Raw genomic sequence first — 26,955 nt, 5'->3', positions numbered from 1 at the left:
AAACCAAGTTGTACTTTTGATGAAATGAGAGACTGACACTGTTTTTTGTGTTTAATATGGTAAAGCTGCTTGATTTTAAGCAATCTATTTTATAAAGTGTAATAATATACACGCAAAGTGACAGTGAAATATCGAGAAAGAGACAAATTTAGTGGAATGAAGTGACAAACATATGCACATTGCCATGATCAGGTGCTTTTCTTATGCTTTATTAAAAAAATCCTTGCTAGTGTATCAATTTTGTTGTGTTTATTTTGTTACTGAGAGGAAAACATGCAACATTTTTACATATTCATCTAAACATCGCTCTCAGCAATGTGGGTGCATCAGATGTTCGATTACAGTATATCGCTGCTCAGGTATTTCGAACTTCGTTTTACCCCTAAACGAAGAACAAAAAAGAACTTTGCTTAAAGGTGCTCTAAGCGATGTCACGCGTTTTTAGGCCAAAACATTTTCTGTCACACGCAGCAAACATCTCCTCACTATCCGCTAGCTGCCTGTCCCCTGAACACACTGCAAGAAAATGTGGTCTCTGTAGTCGCTACAAGCTCCGAAAATGGCAACAAAAACAAACTGGTGCAGCCTGGACCACGAAACATAATAAACATGCTCCAGCCAATAACCGACAAGAATGATTTTAAATGCGCGTTCATGACTGTTTCAGGAAGCACGGATGGGAGGGGAGGAGGAGGCGGAGGGAGGGTCTAGCTAGCCTCTGTTTTGTTTGACAACACTTTGAACGTCAACAGGAAGTTACTCCACCCAGGATCGCTTAGAGCACCTTTAAAGTATATCAGGGCCTTAAGTTTGATGGAACCTAATGAGTCACACAAATAGTGCGCCACACAGGAGACTTGCCTCACATTTGATTTCATTAGAGTTTGACATTAGCATGTTGCTAAGCTAACAATGCAGTCACATTTACTGATGTTCTGCACATTTTTTGTGGGTGAAATTCAGTAGTTTCAAAAGGAATCTGTGCAATCAGAAATTTTGCAATTCAGATTTTGCAATGGGTTCAAGTAGGTCATGTGAATTTTCCGTGTTGACCAACTTGAACCTAATGCATAATCAGTGTGGGGAAATCTTTCACCCTCAGTTGGTTTCACCCTTGCTCAGTTTGAAAGTGACTTCTGTGTGAGAAATGCTTCATGCATCACTACACTTGACAATGGATCTTTTTGCTTGTGAAATGTTGCCAATGTGACCACAAGCATAAATAGTACACACAAATATTACATTAAAATAATCAATGTTGCAGAATCTATCTTGCATAGCCCACAATCTTGGTTTTATTTATTCACTAAAACACATTAATAAAACAACACTCTTAAAAATGCTGGGTTAAAAACAACCCAAGTTGGGTTGAAAATGGACAAACCCAACAACTGGGTTGTTTTAACCCAGCGATTGGGTTAAATGTTTGCCCAACCTGCTGGCTAGTTTTATTTAACTCAACTATTGTTTAAAAATTACTGTATTTTTTGCTTAAAATGATCCTAAAGTATGTTGGAAATTAACATTTATTAATAAGTTTAATGAATAATAATTAAACAATACAATTTTAATAAATTGCTTATTAATAAATGTTTACCTTTTGATTATTATTGTTGTAGTAATTATGTCCTCTAGTAATTATGTGTCTGAGTCCTAACCTATTTGGGTTTATTTTAAGCCAGCCATATAGTAATGTTTAAACCATAGTTGGGTTAAATAAAACTGCAAACATTTAACCCAACTGCTTGGGTTTGTCCATTTTCAACCCAGCTTGGGTTGTTTTTAACCCAGCATTTTTAGAGTGCATAGACACACTAATGAAACCACCAGTTTGGATGTATTTCTTCAATAAGTTCAGTACAATTCTGGGATTTCCTTCTTGTTCCCATAGAATTTCGGCATCTCATAATTAAATGGCTACCGTTTAGAACATGTTTTGCATTGGTAAAATGCCTATGATGTCCTACAATGCTGGCAGCTCGCTAGGTTTTTGAACAGAGCTCTAGTCACTGTCACACATGAGTCATTAAGCACAAGGCTGGTCTGGGTCTGATAATGTTTGTTTCAGAGTGTCACAGCTCTGATCTCCAGAGGAAAACAGAAGATCTGAGTTCACTTTATAATGCAGCTGTGGGAATAAGACAGTGAAATATCGAGAAAGAGACAAATTTAGTGGAATGAAGTGAACAGAAAGGGCGAAAATCAGAATGAACGAGAGAAATCAGTGAAGGAAAGACAGAAGAAGCGGAGGTATTGAGAGCGAGAGAAAGAGAGAGAGAATGAGAGTGTGGAGAGCATTGATTTCTCTCCTCCCTCAAGCTAATTAAAGTTTGGCACTGGCTTTACTGGCTCTTTCTATGCATGCAGGCTCCCTTGAGAGCGCAGCTAGTTATTTACATTTTCACTGGGCTTTGTGTTGCCACCGACTCTCTTTCTTCACAGCAGCACTGCAAACAGACAGATGCATGCTGTTTACAAACAACCTCAGACACTAACCATATCAGGTACACTATAAGGAGCCGAGTTTCGCCCCTTAATTCCAGTGGGGTGTTTGAGTGTTCATATGCTTTCGGGCCAACAACTCGCTTTCTTCCCCACAGGTCTGTTGAGACTGGAGGAGCTGATAAGGCGTTTTCTGATCTCTCGAGAGACGCTGTCAATCAGGATGCTGGATGACAACCTTGACCCCACGCCTTTACTGAAGGAGATTCGTGATGACAAAATAGCTACAATAATTATTGATGCTAATGCATCTATTTCTTACCTTATACTGAAAAAGGTAAGCATAGTCACATTTGTTGCTTTGGCTCATTTTACATTCATTCATTCTTGTCCTCGCCTACTTCAATCTCTTACCTTGCAATTCAGCTTTGTTCAATATACCTGCATTTTAATGTATAGATACTATAAGTATCATAACTCTGCTCAAGGACAGTATTGAGCACAAAAAAAGTTCTGCTTTTTCATACAGCTCTCTCATTCACACACGCAATTAATTTTTTTCATCGTCTCTTTCCTCTTGACTGTCTTTTTAGGCATCGGAGCTGGGAATGACATCAGCGTTTTACAAGTACATCCTCACAACTATGGTAAGATAGAGAAGGAGTTCTTGTCCTATTTTCCTGCAGATATATTCATGCCTGGAGCCCCATCTTCTGTATTAACAATTCATCTTTATTACGCAAACCCGCTCAGACTTCTCAAGCCAGCCCCCCTCACAGCTTGAACTGTATTACATACATTTGTACTGTATAACCTACAAACACAACACACACCTAATCTACACTACTAAAACGTCTAGTTACTAGTCTAACCTACCGTGTTACATTCAGATTAAGGCTGGAATACACTACACAAACACATTTTAAAACACTAGGCATCATATACTTGCCAAATTTGTTAATGTTTACAGAAAAAAAACTAGACATCATACACTACTGTAAATGACTGAGGATCACAAACTACCAGACTTAGAAGTAATTCTGAACACACGCAGAAACATACGCCTTGTTGCTTGGAGACACATGACAAATGAAAACAATGTGTTCTTAAATTAGCTGAAAATATGTCTGATATTCTCTGACTAGATGAAATCATTGTCTGAAGCTAAAACATTTGTGGCCTGTTGCATGAAGCTAGTTGAACAAACTGAGTTTTGCTCCGTGGCTAAAGCTACACTGTTGGGGAGATTTATAAAGAATGAAGTTGTGTTTATGAATTATACAGACTGCAAGTGTTTAAAAAATGAAAATAACGACAGTCTTGTCTCCGTGAATACAGTAATAAACGATAGTAACTTTAACCACATTTAACAGTACATTAGCAACATGCTAACGAAACATTTAGAAAGACAATTTACAAATATCACTAAAAATATCATGATATCAATGATCATGTCAGTTATTATTGCTCCATCTGCCATTTTTCGCTATTGTTCTTGCTTGCTTACCTAGTCTGATGATTCAGCTGTGCACAGATCCAGACATTAATACTGGCTTGTCTAATGCCTTGAACATGAGCTGGCATATGCAAATATTGGGGTCATACATATTAATGATCCCGACTGTTACGTAACAGTCTGTGTTTTGTTGAGATTCGCCTGTTCCTCGGAGGTCGTTTAAACAAATGAGATTTATATAAGAAGGAGGAAACAATGGAGTTTGAGACTCACTGTATGTCATTTCCATGTACTGAACTCTTGTTATTCAACTATGCCGAGGTAAATTCAATTTTTGAATCTAGGGCACCTTTAAGAGATTGTTATAAAAAATAGGAAATTAAACGCATTTACAAAGCAGGAATAAACACTGCTGCAGTGAAAGTTTGAGAAGGCAGCTGAAAAAAATATCTGACTATATCAATGCATGTGAATCAAACAAATAGATAATTAATATAGTTTCACAAAGAGCTCAAAAGAATACATGTAAGCTTAATCTGTTTAAAAGCTTTATATATTATGCATGTATTATATTTATTTTAATTTAAAAGCAGAGTTTAATATTGTCAATTAATATAATAGGCCTAATTATATGAATATGTCATGAATTATTCATAATTTTAATTTATTTAATATAAATATAATGAATAATTAACAGCAAATGTTGAGCAATTTTGTCTCTAAAATGTTTTCACTATAAACTGATTTAATTTGGAGTGAGAGATACAGGGGGAGTGGCTTTATTGCATCAGATACATGTCACTTTACTCACAGCTGATTGGTCGAGTTTAGGTTTGTGATCTCTAACCCAGAATAAAACCTGCTCCGGAGCAGGTTAACTGTGTAGCGTAAGTTACCAAAGCAATGAACCCCGCTAAAAACCAATCCACCTTCATAAGCCCGAAAAACCAGAGTTTGCTCAAACTAATCTTGAACTTACCTGGGTAGCAACTGAAACCGGCTTTGTGCAACAGGCCATTGGAGTCTGTGCTCATCATACATTGTGATTTTCTGTGAAATCTGTCAGCTCAGACTGTAAATCATGTTAAGTTACACGCTCTACTGAAAACTCTAGTTTCTAGTCTAACTGAACACTTCCCTGAACCACACACTCTACTAAAACCTCTAGTCAGTAGTCTAACTCAATTCTAAAGGCCACACTAAACTGACATCAAAGAACCAGCAGAGATGAAAGCCGACTGTGGTGTTGCCTCATGTCACCTGCGTCTGGGCCAAAAAGTTGCACGTGAACACATTTGCAAAGACTATAGAGCCAACGGCCAATTAGCACAAACATTCGAAGTGTTCATGAGAGGAAATAACTCTTCATACCAGCAGGTGGAAGTATTCTGTATTCATCATTCAAAAAGAGAAAGAGCTAGGACTGCAGATATGCAAACCGTAAGCAACTTTGTCATCATTTCTGTTTTCATCTCATGCACTGGTTCACACCGCTGAACAGCCAATCAGAGTGATTTCTCTCATCGATGAGCTCCGCCAGCTATTCAACATGCTCAATCACCCAAAAAGCCACCAGAGCAGAACGCACTGCAAAAACTTTACATTATTCAATCATCTTATCACTAGTCTACCCTAACAAATGACACGTTACTCCAACCTTGCATGCAATTCTTAACATATTACAGAACCTGTAGACTAGTGGTCTCAAACTGCCCACTGCCTTGCCGAGTTTATCTCCAACCCTAATTAAACACACCTGATCCAGCTAATCAAGGTCTTCAGGATTACTAGAAACTTCCAGGCAGGTGAGTTGGTGCTGGTTGATGCTAAACTCTGCAGGACAGTGGCCCTCCAGGAGCTGAGTTTGACACACTAACAATACCTCTAGTCAAGAGATGGCCAAACTCGGTCTCTGTCCTGCAGTTTAAAACACTCAAACTAGCCTATCAATGTCTTCAGGATTACTAGAAGGCTACAGGCAGGTGAGTTTTATCAAGCTGGAGCTAAACTCTTTGGAAAGTGGCCCTCCAGTTTGCCCATCCCTGCTCTAGTCACTAGTCTAAACTACAGTGTTGCATTTACCTTGCACTCACTACTTTCTAATCTACCCTAATTGAATCACTTTACTCAGACCTTATCTACTGTTAATCCATCTTTCTGATTTCTCCTGGAGACTGTTCCTTCAGTATGGTCACATGCATATCCTATTCCTAAACAACCCTTGCAAACACACCATTTGAAAAGACAATATCTTTTCCCTTCAACTTTAAGTCACAGCATATCACTGGAACAGAACAATACATCCACACAGAGAAAACTTGAGCTGATGTAAACTTAAATACTAATGATTTATTGTTATATTTTCACATATAGTGACTAATGGTGCTGTTAACCCTAAAGAGGTACAAATGGCAAGTATGTGTATGTGTTAGTGGATACATGTGGTGTGTTATCAACCTTCATTGACCCTCGGCTCAGATGTCTTTACATGTCTTATCATGAGAATGGCAAAATAAACATGAATAAAAACAAAACCACAAACTCTAGAACTCTTGATTCGTTTGATTGAATGGTGATCAAATGAATTAATTACAAAACACATGCATATTTATTCTCTTGAAGCTGGGCTAAACTAATAAACACTGTTACTGCATTCCTGACATGGATCAGTCAATAGATTTAAGAAAGGGTGATTCCGTATCCGTTATACATTAAAATAGGAGGGGATTGTAAATCCACTCCTTCATTATACTTTCCTACTCAAATACCAATTATCCAGTACCACTGCTTAGTACTATTCACTATTCTGATCTGAGCTCTGTCTATATTGGAAAAAAAACCCTACTTGTTCTTTAAAATTTCTAATACACACACACACTGATGTTCCCCCTTGTGTGATGCCATTCCTGTGTGTGTGCAGGACTTCCCGTTGCTGTGGTTGGATGATATAGTGGATGAGCAGTCAAACATCGTGGGCTTCTCAATGTTTAACACCACCCACCCGTTTTACCTGGAGTTTATTAGGAGCCTAAATCTGTCCTGGAGAGAGGGCTGTGACATTAACCCATACCCCGGACCAGCAGTAAGACACGCACAAATACAAAAAAATTATCAATATACTGTATCACACACAGACTGCTCACCCTAACCTCTGTGTGTGTGTTCAGCTGTCATCGGCCCTGCTGTTTGATGCAGTCCATGTGGTGGTGAGTGCAGTGCAGGAACTCAACCGGAGTCAGGAGATTGGCATCAAGCCTCTCAGCTGCACCTCCCCTCAAATCTGGCAACACGGAACCAGCCTCATGAACTACCTGCGTATGGTCAGTCTGTGTGTGTGTGTGTTTATTCAACCACTTGAAAGTCCTCCAGGATTGTTTTCAGCTTAGAGAGCACCCGCTGTATTATTTAAAGTAACATAGCTGTTTCTATTCTCTTTTTCTCTCTCTTCCCATGTTTTGATCAGGTGGAGTATGATGGTTTGACAGGTCGAGTTGAGTTCAACAGTAAAGGCCAGAGGACCAATTACACCCTCCATATTCTGGAGAAGCACAGGGGAGGCCACAAAGAGGTTAAAGACACACGCATACACATTTACTCAGATACCTAAATGGGGACATGCCATAGACATCTACTGTTGTTATAGTTTTAACATTATATAAGTACACACACACACTCACACGCACACACATTTTAAATAGTGCTACCATCTATGTTTTGATTGCTTCATTTCTCAACAATCTCTGTGTTAGATTGGGATCTGGTACTCTAATAACACTCTACTGATGAACTCCACCAGTCTGGACATCAACGTCTCTGAGACTCTGGCTAACAAGAGCCTCATCATCACCACCATACTGGTGAGGACCAACTGCACTACAGCAGGCACAGATAGCCAATTATGTTCACACAATGTTTACCACATCTACATCTGTAAATCCTGTGCAGAACTCTATAATGCTCAGCCCACTTAAACACTTAATTCATTATTTACTCAATAGAAAGACAATTTACAGTATGTCTATCATGATGGAAAGAACAAAGTCATTATTAAGTGAGGAATTCACAGTTAGCTTACATAGTCATTTCATTTTAGCAAAACTAGTCAAAAGATATTTAAAAATATAGACATCAATTTCTGTAATTTTATCTAACAGGATGCTGTTTTCTTAATTGTGATACTGTGATCAAAAGAATTTTAAAAAATATGTAAGTGATGGGGCGTGAACTTGTACTGCATACAGGAATGTGTGTGTTTGTGTGTGCAGGAGAACCCATACGTGATGAGAAAGGTGAATTACCAGGAGTTTGAGGGGAACGAGCAGTATGAGGGTTTTTGTGTGGACATGTTGAGAGAGCTAGCTGATATCCTCAAGTTCACATTCCGCATCAAACTGGTGGACGATGGCCTGTATGGGGCACCTGAACCCAACGGCTCGTGGACGGGCATGGTGGGAGAGCTGATCAACAGGGTATGTAGTCATATTCATCAACTTGTTCTCTGCTGAATTAATTATGGAAATCACACGGTTACATTCAATTCAATTGTATGTAATTTTCATTATTGTGTCTAGATGACTTTTCCAAGAATTTCTGTTCTGCTTCTACAATGTTTTATTGTTCTTTCCTTTATTCTTTGGAGCAGAAAGCTGATTTGGCTGTAGCTGCTTTTACCATCACATCTGAGAGAGAGAAGGTCATTGACTTCTCAAAACCCTTTATGACCCTGGGCATCAGTATTCTCTACAGGGTCCATATAGTAAGTCACACACACAGATTCAACACAGTGGCACCAGTTTAAGTAGCCCAGCACCTAAAAAATACAAAAACATATTCTTTGAGAATGACTTCTAAGTTTACCTCAGAGGTACTGACAAATTTGATTACATTTATTGCTGTTTTTACACTCATTTGCAACAATGTATTTTATACATTTTTAATAAGAAATTAAACTCATGGGAATTGTTGACTGATTTCAGTTATTTTTTCAATTATTGTTTTATAAGCAAATCCTGACCCACACTCACTCAATCGGAAAACTGGTTAGTGTAATATTGACTAGATACTTTACTTGGTGAACACTAAACAGCAAGTTCTGCTGATGGAAGAGTATTAAAAATCATTTTTTTGGCAACTCCAGTGTGTAGCTTTGATCAATAGCGCCATCTTGTGGCCAGAGTAAAACATGCAAGATTAAAACACATTTGAATGAACAGAGGATGAGATGATACACATTGGGGTGAATAGCCTGATATTTGAAATTCGGTGTGAACTTCTCTGCTTGTCCTGTCCTGAATGATAACAGCCAGTACAGGGAGTAAAATCTGGATAACTAAGGGTAATAGATAGATAGATAGATAGATAGATAGATAGATAGATAGATAGATAGATAGATAGACAGACAGATTATAGATAATGTGTCTAAATGCCTGGTAATACTGCATTTACTATATTTATGTTAATTAATAGATTGAATATTCATAGAGTACCTAATCCTTTTTGGCTTTTATTCCTGTCACTTTCATTTACCTCTCTTTCTATTCCACTGTCTCTCAGGGCAGGAAGCCAGGTTATTTCTCCTTCCTGGATCCCTTCTCACCGGCTGTTTGGCTCTTCATGCTGCTGGCTTACCTCGCTGTCAGCTGTGTGCTTTTTCTTTCTGCTAGGTACACACAAATGCACACCACCACACTCAAAAACTGCTAAAATCACACTGTCTTAATCAGTGTGTTTTTCTTGTTTTCCAGTAAAAAATATCTATACCTCTTTTTAACGACATAAATTTATTTAAGATATTAATACTTTATTTCAGAGAACTAAATTAAGTCTTTTTCTCTATCTCTCTCTCTGTGTACTTGTGTCAGGTTGAGCCCGTATGAATGGTATAACCCTCACCCGTGTCTGCGTGAGCGCAGAGACCTGCTGGAAAATCAGTACACACTAGGAAACAGCCTGTGGTTTCCTATCGGAGGCTTCATGCAGCAGGGGTCAGAGATCATGCCCCGAGCCCTGTCCACACGCTGCGTTAGTGGGGTCTGGTGAGTTTGAGCGTGTGCTGCGGCTCCATATGTGTTGATGGTCTTTTAACAGAGTCAATGGACACATTACACAGCACAGCTATGGGCTTTATGTCGTTTCTCTCTCTCTTTTAGGTGGGCATTCACTCTTATAATAATCTCCTCATACACAGCGAATCTGGCTGCTTTTCTGACAGTGCAAAGAATGGAAGTGCCAATTGAATCGCCCGATGACCTGGCCGATCAAACTAATATCCAGTACGGCACCATTCATGGAGGAAGCACCATGACCTTTTTTATGGTACAAATCATATAATATTAATATAATAGTTTATACACACATCTATATTGTGTATGTTTTGTGGCCATAATAAATAGTTGGAACTTTCCATAAATACTGTACACTGTTTGGTGTTCCAAACTTCTTGTTATCCTTGAGAAAATGTTGATTATCAAGGAGAGGAGAGGCCACGCTATATATATTACAAGATGTTTTATTTTCTATTCATTTTATTTTTTGCACCTCTATTACCAACATTTACAATAAATTTACAGTTGAAATTGAAACAGATTATAGAAATAAGAAAAAAAAACAATGCAGGGTGGGGATTGGATGGAGGTAGATATGATTGAGAGCTTGAAAGAAATGAAGGATTAAATGACCAGAGAGAAATCTGTCGTTTCACTGGAAGATCAAGTTCATACATTTTGATTCAAAATTATGAGTTCAAAACAATTAAAATATTAAATATATCAGTGGGTGTTCTGAAATGAGGAGGCAAAGTCCTCACAGTTTTTTCATGTTTTTTTTTAACAAATCATATGTATTTATTAAATCTCTTCAAGTTTATGTTTTTACTCATTTTTACGTTTATTCCAAAATAATAACTAAAGGCAATTACAATTTAAACGATATATTTTATCTGTGAACTGATATTCAGCTGTTCTTTTGAATAGTTAACTTATTTTCATCAGTCATCAAGCTCGGTAAATGCACTTTTCACAGACACAAAAATGTACAGTACCTTTAAATTCCCCAAGCTGATTGCTAACTTAAAAAAACCCCAAAGCTGTCATGTTTTCAGGCCATTTCAAGTTTGGTTTTGACATTACATAAAATGATGATATCTAAGTTGTTTACTTATTTTTTAATTAGTCCTCCCTTTAATGCTACAATTTTGTTTATCCAGACTGATTCGTGAACAAGCATGAAAAGAAGAGGGGAGATTTATTGCACAAACCAGTTATAAGCAATCATATCCAATCATAGTGTGATGGAAGCATTGCCTCCTCTCACATGACTTTCCCACTTTCATTCCCAGTTACCCCCACCAATCCCACCGCACGCTCTAGGGGTCTGTTAAAACTCAATGGGCTCAGGGGAGGCAAGAGAGATTCGGCCTCTCACTGTAACTTTACCTGCTGGTGTCGCAGTTGGACAGCGTTACTGTAGAAAAATGAGTGATTTATACCCTTTTTTAGGTCACATTTTGTAATATTTGCATTGTTTTATTTTTGTAATATGGATTATTTTCTCATCCAATTTTTTGAGGAGGCACTGCCTCCCTTGCCTCCTTGAAAGAAACGCCCCTGAAATATATCAATGGCTGAATCACTTACAACAAGATCAATAACAAGCATTTAGAAAATAGATAGGGTGGATGAATTGCAAGATTGCAAAATTAGCCTAAATTAAGCCATCTCCAGTATGGGACCAAACAATGGTTTATAGTTATTGATTATAACTATATTGTACACTGTGTGCAGAATTATTAGGCAAGCTGACTTTCTGATCATATTTTTTTTCCAAGCACATTTTACCAATTTCAATCCACATCAATCTTAATAACTACTATTAATAATGTTTTTAATCATTTATAAGTGATATATAATTGTTCATGAAGGCTGGAAATGAAAAATGCCTTATATTCAGGTGTGCAGAATTATTAGGCAGGTTTGCTTTTACAGGCAAAATGAGCCAAAAAAGAGATTTAACTTAGACTGAAAAGTCAAAAATTATTAAATACTCACAAGAAGGACGCAATACTAATGCAATACTAGAAATTGCAAAGTTAAAGCATGACCAATGGACAGCAAAATGCTCATTGGGTCAGCGGGGTCATACTAAAACAGGTGGAAAAGAAAAGACACATGTTAACTGCAAAGAGTTAAGAATTAAGGTGAAGAATTAAGTGTGAAACCATCAGGAACCCTTTAGTCTCCAGCGCCACCATTTTCCAGAACTGCAACCTACCTGGAGTCTCCAGAAGTGCAAGGTGTCTCAGAGACTTAGTTAGGTTAGCTAAAGAATCCTAAAAAATGACCCGCTTTTAATAAGAATCACAAGCGGAAGTGTTATAAAATACATGAAGACTGGGTTTTTATAGGCCTTATAGACAGACAGATTGAGAGTGACTCCTGAAGGACCAGCACCACATCCTCTTTTACCACTGTTTGAAGAATTTATCTTCCAGAATCTGGCAGTAAGTTTTGGAAGATCATTTTTAGTCCATCTCTGCAAGACGGATATTTCAGGATTAGAGAGGGACTAAAAGTGAACTCCCACACTTTACTGCCAGATTCTGGAAGATAAATTCTTCAAACAGTGGTACAAGAGGAGTGGTGTGGTGCTGGTCCTTCAGGAGTCACTCTCAAGCTGTCTGTCTATAAAGCCTATAAAAACCCAGTCTTCATGTATTTCACAACACTTCAGCTTGTGATTCTTATTAAGTGTGGGTCATTTTTTAGGATTATTTAGCTAACCTAAGTCTCTGAGATCTTGACACCTTGCACTTCTGAAGACTCCAGGTAGGTTGCAGTTCTGGAAAATGGTGGCGCTGGAGACTAAAGGGTTCCTGATGGTTTCACACTTAATTCTTCACCTTAATTCTTAACTCTTTTGCAGTTAACATGTGTCTTTTCTTTTCCACCTGATTTTGTATGACCCCGCTGACCCAATGAGCATTTTGCTTTCCCTTGGTCATGCTTTAACTTTGCAATTTCTAGTATTGCATTAGTATTGCGTTCTTCTCATGAGTATTTAATAATTTTTGACTTTTCAGTCTGAGTTAAATCTCTTTTTTGGCTCATTTTGCCTGTAAAAGCAAACCTGCCTAATAATTCTGCACACCTGAATGTAAGGCATTTTTCATTTCCAGCCTTCATGAACAATTATATATCACTTATAAATGATTAAAAACAATATTAATAGTAGTTATTAAGATTGATGTGGATTGGAATTGGTAAAATGTGCTTAGAAAAAAAATATGATCAGAAAATTAACTTGCCTAATAATTCTGCACACAGTGTACTTGTATTTGCCATAAATTAAAGAAAAATATTTTTTTCTACAATTAATTTCAGACAAACTTGACATAAGCAGTCAAGACTAAGACTGAGAAAATGTAATATTATTATTTAATTGTCATGCTGTAGAAATTATTCAAATGATGTCACTTCCTGAGCATCATAATTGTATTATACTTTTTTTTATTGGTGGAAAATCATACAGTGGCAGGACTGCATATAAAATGTGGTACAAAGCTGAAAATTATGTTCTAATTGCATTTTGTTAATAATTAAAAAGTTTTTAATCCATAGTTCAGTCATGAAACTCTTGTTTTACCCTCCTCCTCCCCAGCTCCACCTGTCGAGTTCTGCTATGGGTCTTCTCTAATATTCTTGCAGCATCATGTTTCCTTATTATGTTTGTTATTTGAACTAAGCTGAACAAATCCTCATATTTGCTCAGCAGCAGCAACGTAGCAAATCTCGTCCACAAAAATCAAGCATATGTACATTCCATGCCCCATGCCAATAAATGCGGGTTAAAAGTCACTCCGAGATTCAAAAGATTTTGTGTGGGATACAGACATTTGATGTGTTTAAATTCATCTAACTTATCTAATAGGTGTCATAGCAAAAAAGCTTGAGATTTGTGCCTCTAATGCTTTATGCATATCCTTTCACCGATTATCTGTTGTAAAGGGAAAAAAATGTTTAAATATTTTCAGGCTTAGTTTTGTACCATATTCATGGAAAGTGCCAGCAGGCATATATTTGCATATGTGTATGGATGAGTTTTGTGACTCTAGTTTATTTTCTTGTTGGTTTTTCGTGTAGATTACCCTTGGCTTACTGACTGTGTGTTTTCTTATCAGTTTTTTGTTTGCTCAAGTGTTTTTACCATCTGTGTGTGTGTTACTGTTTTCTTTCTGTTTGTTATTGTGCATGTCAAATAGTGTTTAAATGTTTATTTATGATGCATACACTGATGATACACCCTCTCCTCTCCTCTCTCAGAACTCCCGTTATCAAACGTATCAGCGGATGTGGAACTACATGTATTCTAAACAGCCCAGTGTCTTTGTGAAGAGCACAGAGGAGGGCATCGCACGAGTCTTGAACTCTAAATATGCCTTCCTCCTTGAGAGCACCATGAACGAGTACCACCGCAGCCTCAACTGCAACCTCACCCAGATCGGAGGCCTGTTGGACACCAAGGGTTATGGCATCGGCATGCCTCTGGGTAAGAGAGAGGGAAATAATTACCACAAGAAAACTGTCAACTCATCCCTCAATTTGTAAAAACGAAAGAAAAATGTACATAGTTACAATGGAAGCCTCACATGCAATGTACAGTAGCAGCACTGTGAATCATGTGGTTTTGAAACCATAACACCATAATAACACTTAAAAATGTATATTGTTTGCACAAAGTTATACATATTTGATGAAAAATAAACCTGCTCACTTTCACTTTGAATATATATATGACCAAATATCAATCTGCATATTAACCCTAAATATTTTTAAGAAGGCTTTGATTCCTTTCCTTAGAAGGCTTCCTTTCCTCTTTAACATGTACATTAGAGTCAGAAAGTCTGAGACTACATTTAAAAATATTTAAAATTCTGCACTATTTCTAGGTCACTAATAAATTAAGTGAATTTGTGACATTAATCATGTAAACTCATTGGCTATAATCAGACAAATAATCACAAAACGCATACATTTGCATTATTCCGTTTCTCAGGTTCTCCTTTCAGAGATGAGATCAGTCTGGCAGTGCTGCAGTTACAAGAGAATAACAGGTTGGAGATCCTGAAGAGAAGATGGTGGGAGGGAGGGCAGTGTCCCAAAGAGGAAGACCACCGTGCCAAAGGCATGAACCTCTCCTGCACTTTAATGCAATAATTTCCTCCCAGTCTCATCCCTGTTGAAATATCCAGTTGCAACTGGTAGCTGTGTTCAGAACATCTTAGTTGGTCAAAAAGCTACATTTTTGCTGCTGATGGTTCCATAAACCAGCAAGGAGCTAGTTTTTTTTTAGTCCAAGATGACAAAAAACAATCTATCAGCTTGAACCAGCTCATAACAGCTAGAAACCAGCTACCAGGTTCCAAAACACATGGATGCAGGGTTTCACAGAGGGTTTCACACTGTAGCTGTCACCTGCAAGCAGTTTCGTATGTGCTTAAAGTCATGATGGAATGGAAGTATAGACCATTCTCATCCATATTGTAACAAACATCCAAGTTAAATGGGTTATTGGAAAAAAAAAAACGTACGACAGGAACTTGATTAGTTGTTGATTAGATTGAGGCAGATCTGAATGTGAACTAAAAGTCGACTGTAAGAAAGGTCTAAGCAGACTAAATGATTGATGATGGCTGCATCCGAAAACATAAAAATGCTGCCTTTGGAGGATGCATTCCAAGGTAGGAAGGCATCAAGGCATGTCCGAATCCATCGTTAGCTTCACTTCCTGTCTCCTGAGTTATCTTCATCTGATCGATTTTTCAATGCAGCATAGATGTATCCTTCACTGCCTTTGATATCCCACAATCCTATGCTTTCCATTTGGTGACAGCTGAGCTAGAAAAAGAAAGATGGCATCTGAAAGTTGGGGTTTCTGGTCAGTTTGTGTGTAAATGTATGTTTTTGACCAACATTTTCCACTTCTGAATTCATTTCTAGCAAGTAATTATTATAGTTGTTAAATATTTGTTTAGTTATCATCACCGAAGGGTGCTCTATTTTGCTGTAGATCATATTTCGCTGCCTCAGAAGACTGTCTCACATCAGTTTCATGAGGTGCCTTAGTGTGCAAACGCTGCCTGCAGAGTCATTGCTTATAAAACAGTGAGGCAACAAGTTAACTGCCTAAGTTTTTGGGTGCAGCCGAAGTGTGGCATACGTCGCCAGGGAGAAGTCTGACATTTTTAGAATATCAAGTGACATTTTAATTAAAAATTATGAGGTCAAAACTAATTTTTTAGAAATGAAATTCATAAATGTATCATTCTCAATAAGGTCAATAACATGCATTTAGAAAATTGTAGCATATAAATTGTAATATATATAAATAGTGAATTTCCCATTCATGCCGACTTTAAGAATGCATATTTAATATTTCTGTCTGTGATGAAAGTTTGTCATAGATGCCGATTGTTTAAAAGTGTTTAATTCTTTGTTGCAGGTCTTGGGATGGAGAACATTGGCGGTATATTTGTGGTGTTAATCTGTGGCCTGATTATTGCTGTGTTTGTGGCTGTGATGGAGTTTGTGTGGTCCACACGCCGATCAGCTGAAACAGACGAGGTACGGCCTCTCTCCTGCGACCGCCAATATCACAGTCACACTACAGTAGGTTACCAAAGCAACCCGCCGACTCCTCGCGATAGTGTGTCGTAGTGAAGTCGAAGTACGGTGTGCATGTCTACTTGTGTATATATCTGTAAAATAGACTTCTTTGATGTTCATCTGTGTATACACTGCCAGCCAAAGTTTGAAATAATTAAGAATTTTTAATGTTTTTGAAAGCAGTCTCTTATGCTTAAGCAGCAAATGCTAATAATAAAAATAAATGCTTCTGAAAATCCACAGGAATAAATTACATTTTAAAATAGAAAACAGTTATTTTAAATTGTAATAATATCTCACAATTTTAATGTTTTTACTGTATTTTTGATCAAATAAATGCAGTCTTGGTGAGTATAAGGGACTTATTTAAAAAATATTAAAAAGGCTTTATTATTCCAAACTTTTCACCAGTATTGTATTATATATATATATATATATATATATATATATATATATATATATATATATATATATATATATATACAGTGGGTACGGAAAGTATTCAGACCCCCTTAAATTTTTCACTCTTTGTTAAATTGCAGCCATTTGCTAAAATCATTTAAGTTCATTTTTTTCCTCATTAATGTACACACAGCACCCCATATTGACAGAAAAACACAGAATTGTTGACACTTTTACAGATATATTAAAAAAGAAAAACTGAAATATCACATGGTCCTAAGTATTCACACCCTTTGCTCAGTATTTAGTAGAAGCACCCTTTTGATCTAATACACCCATGAGTCTTTTTGGGAAAGATGCAACAAGTTTTTCACACCTGGATTTGGGGATCCTCTGTCATTCCTCCTTGCAGATCCTCTCCATTTTTGTCAGGTTGGATGGTAAATGTTGGTGGACAGCCATTTTTAGGTCTCTCCAGAGATGCTCAATTGGGTTTAAGTCAGGGCTCTGGCTGGGCCATTCAAGAACAGTCACGGAGTTGTTGTGAAGCTACTCCTTCGTTATTTTAGCTGTGTCCATTGGCTTGTTGGAAGGTAAACCTTCGGCCCAGTCTGAGGTCCTGAGCACTCTGGAGAAGGTTTTCATCCAGGATATTCCTGTACTTGGCCGCATTCATCTTTCCCTCGATTGCAACCAGTCGTCCTGTCCCTGCAGCTGAAAAACACCCCCACAGCATGATGCTGCCACCACCATGCTTCACTGTTGGGACTGTATTGAACAGGTGATGAGCAGTGCCTGGTTTTCTCCACACATACCGCTTAGAATTAAGGCCAAAAAGTTCTATCTTGGTCTCATCAGACCAGAGAATCTTATTTCTCACTATCTTGGAGTCCTTCAGGTGTTTTTAGCAAACTCCATGCGGGCTTTCATGTGTCTTGCACTGAGGAGAGGCTTCCGTCGGGCCACTCTGCCATAAAGCCCCGACTGGTGGAGGGCTGCAGTGATGGTTGACTTTCTATAACTTTCTCCCATCTCCCGACTGCATCTCTGGAGCACAGCCACAGTGATCTTTGGGTTCTTCTTTACCTCTCTCACCAAGGCTCTTCTCCCCCGATAGCTCAGTTTGGCTGGACGGCCAGCTCTAGGACGGGTTCTAGTCGTCCCAAACGTCTTCCATTTAAGGATTATGGAGGCCTCTGTGCTCTTAGGAACCTTAAGTGCAGCAGAAATTGTTTTGTAAACTTGGCCAGATCTGTGCCTTGTCACAATTCTGTCTCTGAGCTCTTCAGGCAGTTCCTTTGACCTCATGATTCTCATTTGCTCTGACATGCACTGTGAGCTGTAAGGTCTTATATAGACAGGTGTGTGGCTTTCCTAATCAAGTCCAATCAGTATAATCAAACACAGCTGGACTCAAATGAAGGTGTAGAACCACCTCAAGGATGATCAGAAGAAATGGACAGCACCTGAGTTAAATATGAGTGTCACTGCAAAGGGTCTGAATACTTAGGACCATGTGATATTTCAGTTTTTCTTTTTTAATAAATCTGCAAAAATGTCAACAATTCTGTGTTTTTCTGTCAATGTGGGGTGCTGTGTGTACATTAATGAGGGGAAAAAATGAGCTTAAATGATTTTAGCAAATGGCTGCAATATAACAAAGAGTGAAAAATTTAAGGGGGTCTGAATACTTTTTGTACCCACTGTATATATGTGTGTGTGTGTGTGTGTGTGTGTGTGTGTGTGTGTGTGTATATAATTAGGGGTGTAGCGGTACACAAAAATGACGGTTTGGTAAGTGCCTCGATTTTGAAGTCACGGTTCAGTACGGGTTTGGTACAGCAGGGTGAGAAAACAATTTTTTTCTCTTTTTTTTTTTTTTTTTTTTATTAAACAATGTTTTACTGAACAAACTGTGTCTCTGTCTTTAAATTTATTCATTTATAATTAAAATTTTCTTAGTGAAGTTCACAACGTAATTTCGGGAGGAGTGAACCCATCTAATCTTTCAATTAGTGAAATTTAAACATAATTTCAAGAGGAGGGAACCCTAGTCTTTCAATTAACGACCAGAGCATACAAGCAGCTACTCACCCTGCTCTGGCATCAGTTGTTTCGATATCCCTCCACCTCCCCAACTCCACCACATAATTTGGGGATCTCATCTATCGTATTCCTCTTCCAGGCACTAGTAGTCCCTGGGGGTATATCCAAGCTTGAGTTGAAGCTGCTTCCTCGAGCCCCTCCACAGCGGACAGCAAGCCAAATATGCTTAACCTTGATTCTATGAGGAAACGAACTCATGAAATGATAAAAACAAAATCTCTGCTAATGCTGTGTAAACTATATAGATAGCCCTTACTTCCACATTACTATAATAAAGGTTACAATTAACAACAGATCCCAAATTATTAAATTCAGTTGCTATTAATTTTTAGATATAATCAACACTCAAATAATAATAAAAAATGTATGTATTGTAAACATGTAAATTACACATAAGGCAGTTTTTGCATTAACATCTGTTTTTTCAATTCATTGTTGAAATATAATCATTTACACAGTGGCTGTCATAACTTGTTTTCATGACGGATTTATTTAGAAATACATTAACAGGTTAAGTAAAATATAAATAATACATAGGCTAATATAGTGAATATATTTAACGAAACCGTTAATTTCTCTAGCGAACAAGCTGTTGACACTGAAGACTTTTCTGAGGTAAATGTAATACGTGACATATTGTTTACAAACTGTTTTACTGACTTCTTTACACGAGACATGATATGTTTCAGTAAGTTGTACTGTATCTTTCAACATACCAGATGTTCATTCATGTTCATTCTGTAATAGTGAAAAGGAAGAAATGATCGCGTTGAGGCGCCTGTACAGTGATCTGTCACGCCACATCAAAAAACGTCAAAACGGCATTTATTGTTTGAATTTCGTGACAGAATTTGAAAGATGGCTTATTTCTTATTTCTTATTTCTTATCGAAATGAACAAAACACAGAGCTTATTGTGATTATTGGTGGTTAATGCTGGTTAAAAGTGGACTGGCTAAAAGCATTACTGTGCGCGCCCCCTTTTGGATTGGAGTGTGGATCGCCTGTGACTGACTGTATTCGTCGTCTAACTGGATGAACCGAACCGTGACATTCGTACAAATACATGTACCGTTACACCCCTAGTATATATCTATGACATATACTTCTCTGATGTATGTACTAATCTTCCTTTGTTCAAGCATTTCATATATTTTTCTAAACATTCAGGTGTCCGTATGTCAGGAGATGTTGACAGAATTTCGTAACGCTGTTTCCTGCAAGAAAAGTTCTCGTCTGCGCCGTCGACGCCCCCTGTCCAGCTCTCTGGCCCTTCGGCACCCCACCCGCATCACTTTAGGGGCCCCGCGGCCCCTGCGCCTTGTCAGAGAGATGCGCCTTAGCAACGGAAAGCTCTATAGTGGTACTGGACCCCTGACAGGAAGCTCAGGGTCAGGAGGAGGCCCCTCAGACATGGGCCCCGGCCCCCAGCGACTCCTGGAGGACCCGTTAGGTGCCAACAGTACCCCCGCAGTGGCCCTGGGACCACCCGCAGTGACAGTGCCTCTGCCGCGGGGCTGCACTCACGTGCGCATTTGCCAGGAGTGCCGGCGTATCCAGAGTCTCCGCACAACCTCTTGCACACGTATCCCTCCCTCCTCGGCCCCTCTGCCTCGCCTGGCTCCGCCCCCTCCTCACTCATCCTCCAACACAGACAGTGAAGGGGGTGGCGGGCTGAGCCCGTGCCGGATAGGACAATCCCCACCGGCAAAAGGCTGCACTTTACCGCCACCTCAGTCTAGCAACAACACAGACCTAATGGGAGAGCAGAAATGAGAAAAAAGACACTGACAAAAAGGGGAGACAAAAGTATGACATGTTTTTGCAATATTTGCCCCCTTGTTCACAATCATAGACAAATGTGCTTTCCATCTTTTCCTTGGTACGACAGAATTATCCTTTTCTTTTGGATAACCATGTGTCATATCAAGGATTCTTTTGTACTATTGAACAATGTATATTGACCATGTCTGAAGTAACCTTGAAAATGAGTTGGTTAAGATTTAAGATTGTCTGCCTCAATCTGAGGATTTAGAAGTGCTTCACGACAGCACAGAGATATTAAACTTCCCCCGTGATTCTGATCTTCAGGCAGCACACAGACGTCTGCTTGTGAACAGAGGCAGACTGAGGCACAGACTCTCCTTCCCTTCCCTGACTGAACTCTCTCTCTGTTACGATAGAGGTCACACACAGGAAGTAGCACAGAGACATTCTCGTTTGGACGACATTCTCTCAATGATACCGTACAGATCAGAGCCAGACCACGACAGAATGAGAGCACACACGTTAATGAAAGACAAAGACGCTAACTTGGTAATAAAAAGATATTCTAAACAGATATTCTTACTTTTCTGTACTATACTTATTTTTAAATTCTATGTCTGTGTAATTTAATTCTGGGGTTGTGTTGTCTGAATTGGAAATTAAAAATAGAGATACTTTATTGATACAGAGGAGATCAACTCTGACTGAATATGTGTGTTATTGGACATGAGGAGCTGTGTGTTCATTAAAACGTGGACTTTGATTGGTCTGCAAGAACTTGTGAGTCCGTAAACAGTGCTGGAAATCACACCACATACCTCAACCCAAATCTGCACATGCTACATTTACCACAGATCAGTGTTTTTAGAAACAGAAAGTCAGACATTTGATGCTGTGGTTCAACTTACATATGTATCTTTTTCCACACACATCACATGCACTGAAAAACGACTGATGAAAGTAGGAAGGAAATAGAAGAATCACAGAAGTTCTGAAAGATCATCTAACCCAATGGTCTCAAACTCAATTCCTGGAGGGCCACAGCTCTGCACAGTTTAGCTCCAACTCACTCCTGCTTGGAAGTTTCTAGTAATCCTGATTAGTGTGGATCAGGTGTGTTTGATTAAGGTTGGAGCAAAACTGTGCAGAGCTGTGGCCCTCCAGGAATTGAGTTTGAGACCACTGATCTAACCTCTTTTTTAATAGATTTTTTGATAAACATTTCTATACAAATGTGTACTACATTATAAAATGATGGTTATTTACATTAATATTACATTTTGAGGTGAAGAGGATATTTTAAATGAATGCATCAAGGTCAAGGGGTCAGTTTTAGGGGTTGATGGGGAATCTTCAACCATGTTATGTCAAAACTATAGACAAAGAAACTCATTTGGAATAAAAATATGTTAATTTGTCTTTAACATCATGCATTTTTCATTTTTGTCTCATCCCTTATGCTACAGACTGGATTGTGTTTTTCTGCTTTCTGCAGACAATTTTGTTACTTTAATCGAAATCAAAGCCAACAAAGAAATGAAAATAAAGGAACGCTTAGGAATGTTCACAATGTCTTGTAATCAGCACATTTCTTTTTAAGAAGTTGCAAGACTTGTGACTTTTGCTAGACTGCACATAGAATCAAGTCTACCTCAAAAAAGAGAACAAGCTCACTTTTTACCAAAACACTGTCAGTGTCAGTTTTTGGGCCATTTTGGCAAATTATTAAGGCCTGTTCATACTAAGAGCAATATCTAGTGCCGCACCAACAGACAATACATTTCTGTATTCTGATCGGCTGTCAATATTATTATTTATCAGCTGAAGGAAAAAAAAAAGTTCTTAAAGTGATTCCAGTGATATTGTTCCTCTGTAGTGATCATAATAGCTATAGTGTGGTTGTGTGGAAAATTGGGGAACTTTAGAAAACAGATATTTATTTTAACACTTTGTGTAGCAAAAGCTCTGTGTTTTTGTTCTGCTAGATGGCTGTTGGCATGAATCTGCCATAATTCAATGCAAATCCATGACATTACAATTAAGAAATTGCTAAATGTTAAATGTTTTCAGGTTGCATACCGTCTGTTGATCAGGAAATAGTAGTGATGAGCATATGAGCACTACTGCAGTCAGTCCCTACAGCCTCAGCGGTGGACAGAACAGGAGGACTGCCTGTGGACAGACAATCAGGAGTAAGCTCATAATAAACCGGCAATTTAGCAAATCAGTGGGAACTCTGGTGGTGAAAGAGAATTCATTATTATAATGCACACTTTCTATCATTCATGCTTATTTTGTGATTTCATTTTTTTAGTGGTACCTATGAAGAGACAAGACTTTTGCTTTTGCTTAGCCTATAGCTACTTATGGTTACGAGGTTGTTCTGGCTGCAACCTGATCTCGTGGAAAAACGTACCTGTGGCGGGAACATTTTTGCAAAAGGGAAAATACGTAGCTACCAATACGTACATATCACTGCAGTTTCCGACAGAAATAAACAAACACTACATGCAGTAAAACAGCAAGCACTTTTAATCGTTTTCATACACAATTATGATTACAGTCAGGGTCATATGGATTAATAAAGACTTTTTTCACGTCTCCTTGCACACTATAATTATGATCTCAAAACACTTTTTACGAAAGTGCACGATTTGTAAACAAATTTTGTTAACACTATTGGGTAGGTTTAGGGTCCGTGTAGTGTAGGTGGTAGCTACGTTATTTTAAAAAGTAGGCCTAATAGAGAATTAATCATTTCAAATCAGAACTGCGGTGATACGTAAAACCAACGTAATAAAAACGTACCATATTCACGTTCATCTGTTTCGGACAAAAACTTGAACACGCTTTTAGCGCCACTCAGTGGACATTGCACAGTGAAACTGTCACGAAACGTACATGGCACTACGTATTTTCGTTTTGCATAACATTTCCCACAAGTAGCCTACGCTTTTCCCATGGGCTGACTATGGCGAGTCATATCACACCATTTGTAATAATACTAACTATTATTGTGCCATTTGTGAAGGGAGGTGCACTATTACTTGTCACAGAAACTTTTTTTCACATGGCGGAAAATTCCATAGATTAGACTGCATAAATCGAGCTCTGTCTTTATCTCAAAGGCTGTAAATTGGCAACAGTCTATGCAGACAATATTGTGGCATTAGGAAGCATTACAGCTCAGGCAAGCAACTCACATTTTTCAGAAAACATAAAGTTAAAAGGTCCCCTATTTTTTCATTCTTTACACAGCCAACAAAAATTAATGTTTCAATTAAGATGTAATTAAGGCAAGACACTACAGGCAAAATAGACCATCTATAATACACATTTAGGGTTTTATTTAGGCACTTTGTCTATTTGTGTCTATAGATTTCAATTACAATACATATCTTTAAGTGCATTTTTTTTCTGGCTGTTGACAGTTGTTTGATTTATGGAGTGATACTCATTCAAAATCCTCTCTGTAAAAACCCTAGAGTATGACATGTCAAAAATTTTGAACCTGGTGTTATCCAACATTCAAACTAGTGTTATAAAAATGTATGTAAATTAGTGTATATTTACTCAGATTAATTTGCATATTTAATTTGCATTTCAGAAAACTTATAAAACAGTTTTTAATGTAAGAAATAAGGGGTGATATGATATCTATTAGGCCTAGTTAATTATTTTCTAATTCAGGTCTTGCCTTAAGTAATATCACAAACAAGAGTAGGCTACCACTTCTTGCAGCTGAATCGACTTGCTTATAGTCAGACCATCAGCATCACAACAACAACTCAAAGAAGTTAAACAATTAAACAATAATATAATGTTACATTTTAAAAACAATATTGTCTATTTTTGCTCCACCAACAAAAATGACGAAAGGACACATCTGAACAACAAGTAGTGGCGCTACTGAATGAACTGGTGTTGAATAAATGATGAGTTAATGATTCAATGACTCACTTATAAAGACAGCTTACTGTTGACACCTACTGGCACCAACTATGAATTAAAATTTCTAAAAATTACCACCATACACAGACTGGAATATGCAAACACAAACAAGCAGAGTGATTCAAACAGTGAAATGTAACAGATTACAGTATCTCAGTCCTCAGTCCATAGGTTTAAGCATAGAGGTGGGTTAGAAAAAGAGAGAGAGAGTAACTGTCAAGGCTTTTTAATCATATGAAATATTCTATTTTAAAATAATCTATTCATTATAATGTATGTTTGCTAATTTGAATCAAGTTTGATTTATCACAGGAAATTTCTCAAGATAGCATGACAAGAAGTGCTTATCATAAAAAAAGGCACAGAAAGAGTTTAGCAGAATCAGCATTCCTTATATATTGTACATATGTCTAATATGGATTTATTTTATCAACAAAACATTTTATTAAGTGTTTATATAACATTCTTAGTGAGTTCTTGTGAAATGTAAAAAAAAAAATTCTTAAATATAAAAGATCTTGACAAATTCAGTTAAAATGATGAGTTTCAGATCAATGGGAGGAATGATATTCAGAGTAAAGAAAAGGGGAAAAGAAAAAAAATAATGATTATGGATTAATGATTGTAAAGACGGTATCTGTAATATTATGAGAGGTTATAGCTCAAACATGTTAGTGTGAACAAGACTTAGCACAAAAATCATTCCACAAAGGATTTTCAGCATATAGTTATTAATGTAATTTACTATTATTAACACTGCATTTGTATCAGAGAAAATAAAAATGATGCATTAATCTCACTACATCATTTCTCTCTTGCATATTTAAAACAAACAAACTGTCTTCTATTATGTAATTTTTCAACCATTTGTATCATGAACACCATATTTATACAACTTTTCCAATAAAATAAAAATCTATAAAAGTACTACAAGTAAATTCATGATTTTCAAGTGCAAGAGTAACATTGTCAATCAGGTGAAGCAAAGCCACAAAGCCATATAAGCAGAGTGTTTTTTGTGGAATCCATACTGATGTTTATGAAGAATAGAACGTATTAATGTATCTTTATCTTTTCTTTGTATAGAAATTTGATTGATTTGACATTTTTAGCTGCTAGTTTATGGGCTTTAATCACTACACATTATTTTATAACATAATCAAATCTGAACTTCTGTCAAATTTAGTGTTTTGGCAGACAAATCAAATGAGATTTAATTGAAGTGAATTGACAATGACCAAATTATAAGAAAATCAAGAGAAAAAACAGCAATAGGATTGTGTACTGTATATAGAGTGCTAAATAACAAATCTGCTCCAATGTATGCTTTATGAACCTTATGGATCAGTTTTATGTAACCTCCTCATGTTGAGTCATGGACAGGAAATGCTGCTTGTGTTATTTACAGTTATTTAAAGTTTCTCATTTTGATGTTGATGGTCACTTGTTACGCCGATTTCGACAAGATCAAGGGTTTACATTAATGGAATAGCCAGGGAAAATGTTTAGATATTGTAGCCTTTATCTAACAGAGAATCTTTGAATACTGTATGTTTAAATACTGTAGCTATCTAAGATGTTTTTAGTGATTAGACGTCACAAGACTTGCATCTGTGATCAACTGTTGTTACATCTGGCTTTTATTTTCAAGATGATAACATATAATGTTATCATCTTTATCTGTTACAAATCAAAGTTGTTTTGACATCTACAACTTATATTGTCTATAAACTACCAAGAATGCTGTTGTTATATCACCATTACTGGGGTAATTTGTAACAGTAGGTACATTATACATATCATAAAAAAAAATAATTAAAAATTAAATTGATAAACTGATATTAAAATTTGTAACTGATATCAAAACCATCTTGTTCTCCCATATAAAAATATAAATTATCTATTTGTAGGTGTTTTTAAATGTTGTTATTTTTATATTTTTTTATATTAAATTTTTTTTAACCTCTGGATTTTATAGGGGTCTGAATATTGTTGTTTTGTGTGTGCAAACTGACAATAAACTGTCCAGGGGCCCAGAAAAGTGGCACTCCTGCATACAGTAGCAAAGTAAAATAAATTATAGCTTACACTAACCCACCCATGTAGCGAGACTGAATCAGAATAATTTCTTTAACTTGAATAAAATTTAGATGTTGCATGACTGAAGTGATTA

At 37.3% G+C, this 26,955-nt stretch overlaps 1 protein-coding gene across 5 annotated transcripts in view; it reads left to right on the top strand.

Moving 5' to 3' along the window:
• LOC125242882 (glutamate receptor ionotropic, kainate 5-like) overlaps positions 1-21,516 on the top strand; it is an 87,732-nt gene extending 66,216 nt beyond the window's left edge. For 3 of the 5 annotated variants that reach the window (XM_048151948.1, XM_048151949.1, XM_048151947.1), the window contains exons 8-22: positions 2,601-2,779; positions 3,036-3,089; positions 6,819-6,980; positions 7,066-7,218; positions 7,362-7,466; positions 7,648-7,755; positions 8,164-8,367; positions 8,541-8,654; positions 9,452-9,561; positions 9,760-9,933; positions 10,048-10,213; positions 14,215-14,440; positions 14,948-15,076; positions 16,394-16,560; positions 20,235-21,516. In XM_048151948.1, the coding sequence (XP_048007905.1) occupies positions 2,601-2,779; positions 3,036-3,089; positions 6,819-6,980; positions 7,066-7,218; positions 7,362-7,466; positions 7,648-7,755; positions 8,164-8,367; positions 8,541-8,654; positions 9,452-9,561; positions 9,760-9,933; positions 10,048-10,213; positions 14,215-14,440; positions 14,948-15,076; positions 16,394-16,560; positions 20,235-20,840 (2,657 nt within the window). In that variant the 3' untranslated portion in view covers positions 20,841-21,516. The remainder of the gene's footprint in view (positions 1-2,600; positions 2,780-3,035; positions 3,090-6,818; positions 6,981-7,065; positions 7,219-7,361; positions 7,467-7,647; positions 7,756-8,163; positions 8,368-8,540; positions 8,655-9,451; positions 9,562-9,759; positions 9,934-10,047; positions 10,214-14,214; positions 14,441-14,947; positions 15,077-16,393; positions 16,561-20,234) is intronic. The other 2 variants (XM_048151950.1, XM_048151951.1) reach the window with 2 other exon arrangements.
• The last annotated feature ends 5,439 nt before the right edge of the window (positions 21,517-26,955 follow it).

Source organism: Megalobrama amblycephala, linkage group LG13, assembly GCF_018812025.1.
Source record: "Megalobrama amblycephala isolate DHTTF-2021 linkage group LG13, ASM1881202v1, whole genome shotgun sequence".
NCBI lineage: Eukaryota > Metazoa > Chordata > Actinopteri > Cypriniformes > Xenocyprididae > Megalobrama > Megalobrama amblycephala.
This window is presented reverse-complemented; position numbering and strand designations above follow the sequence as displayed.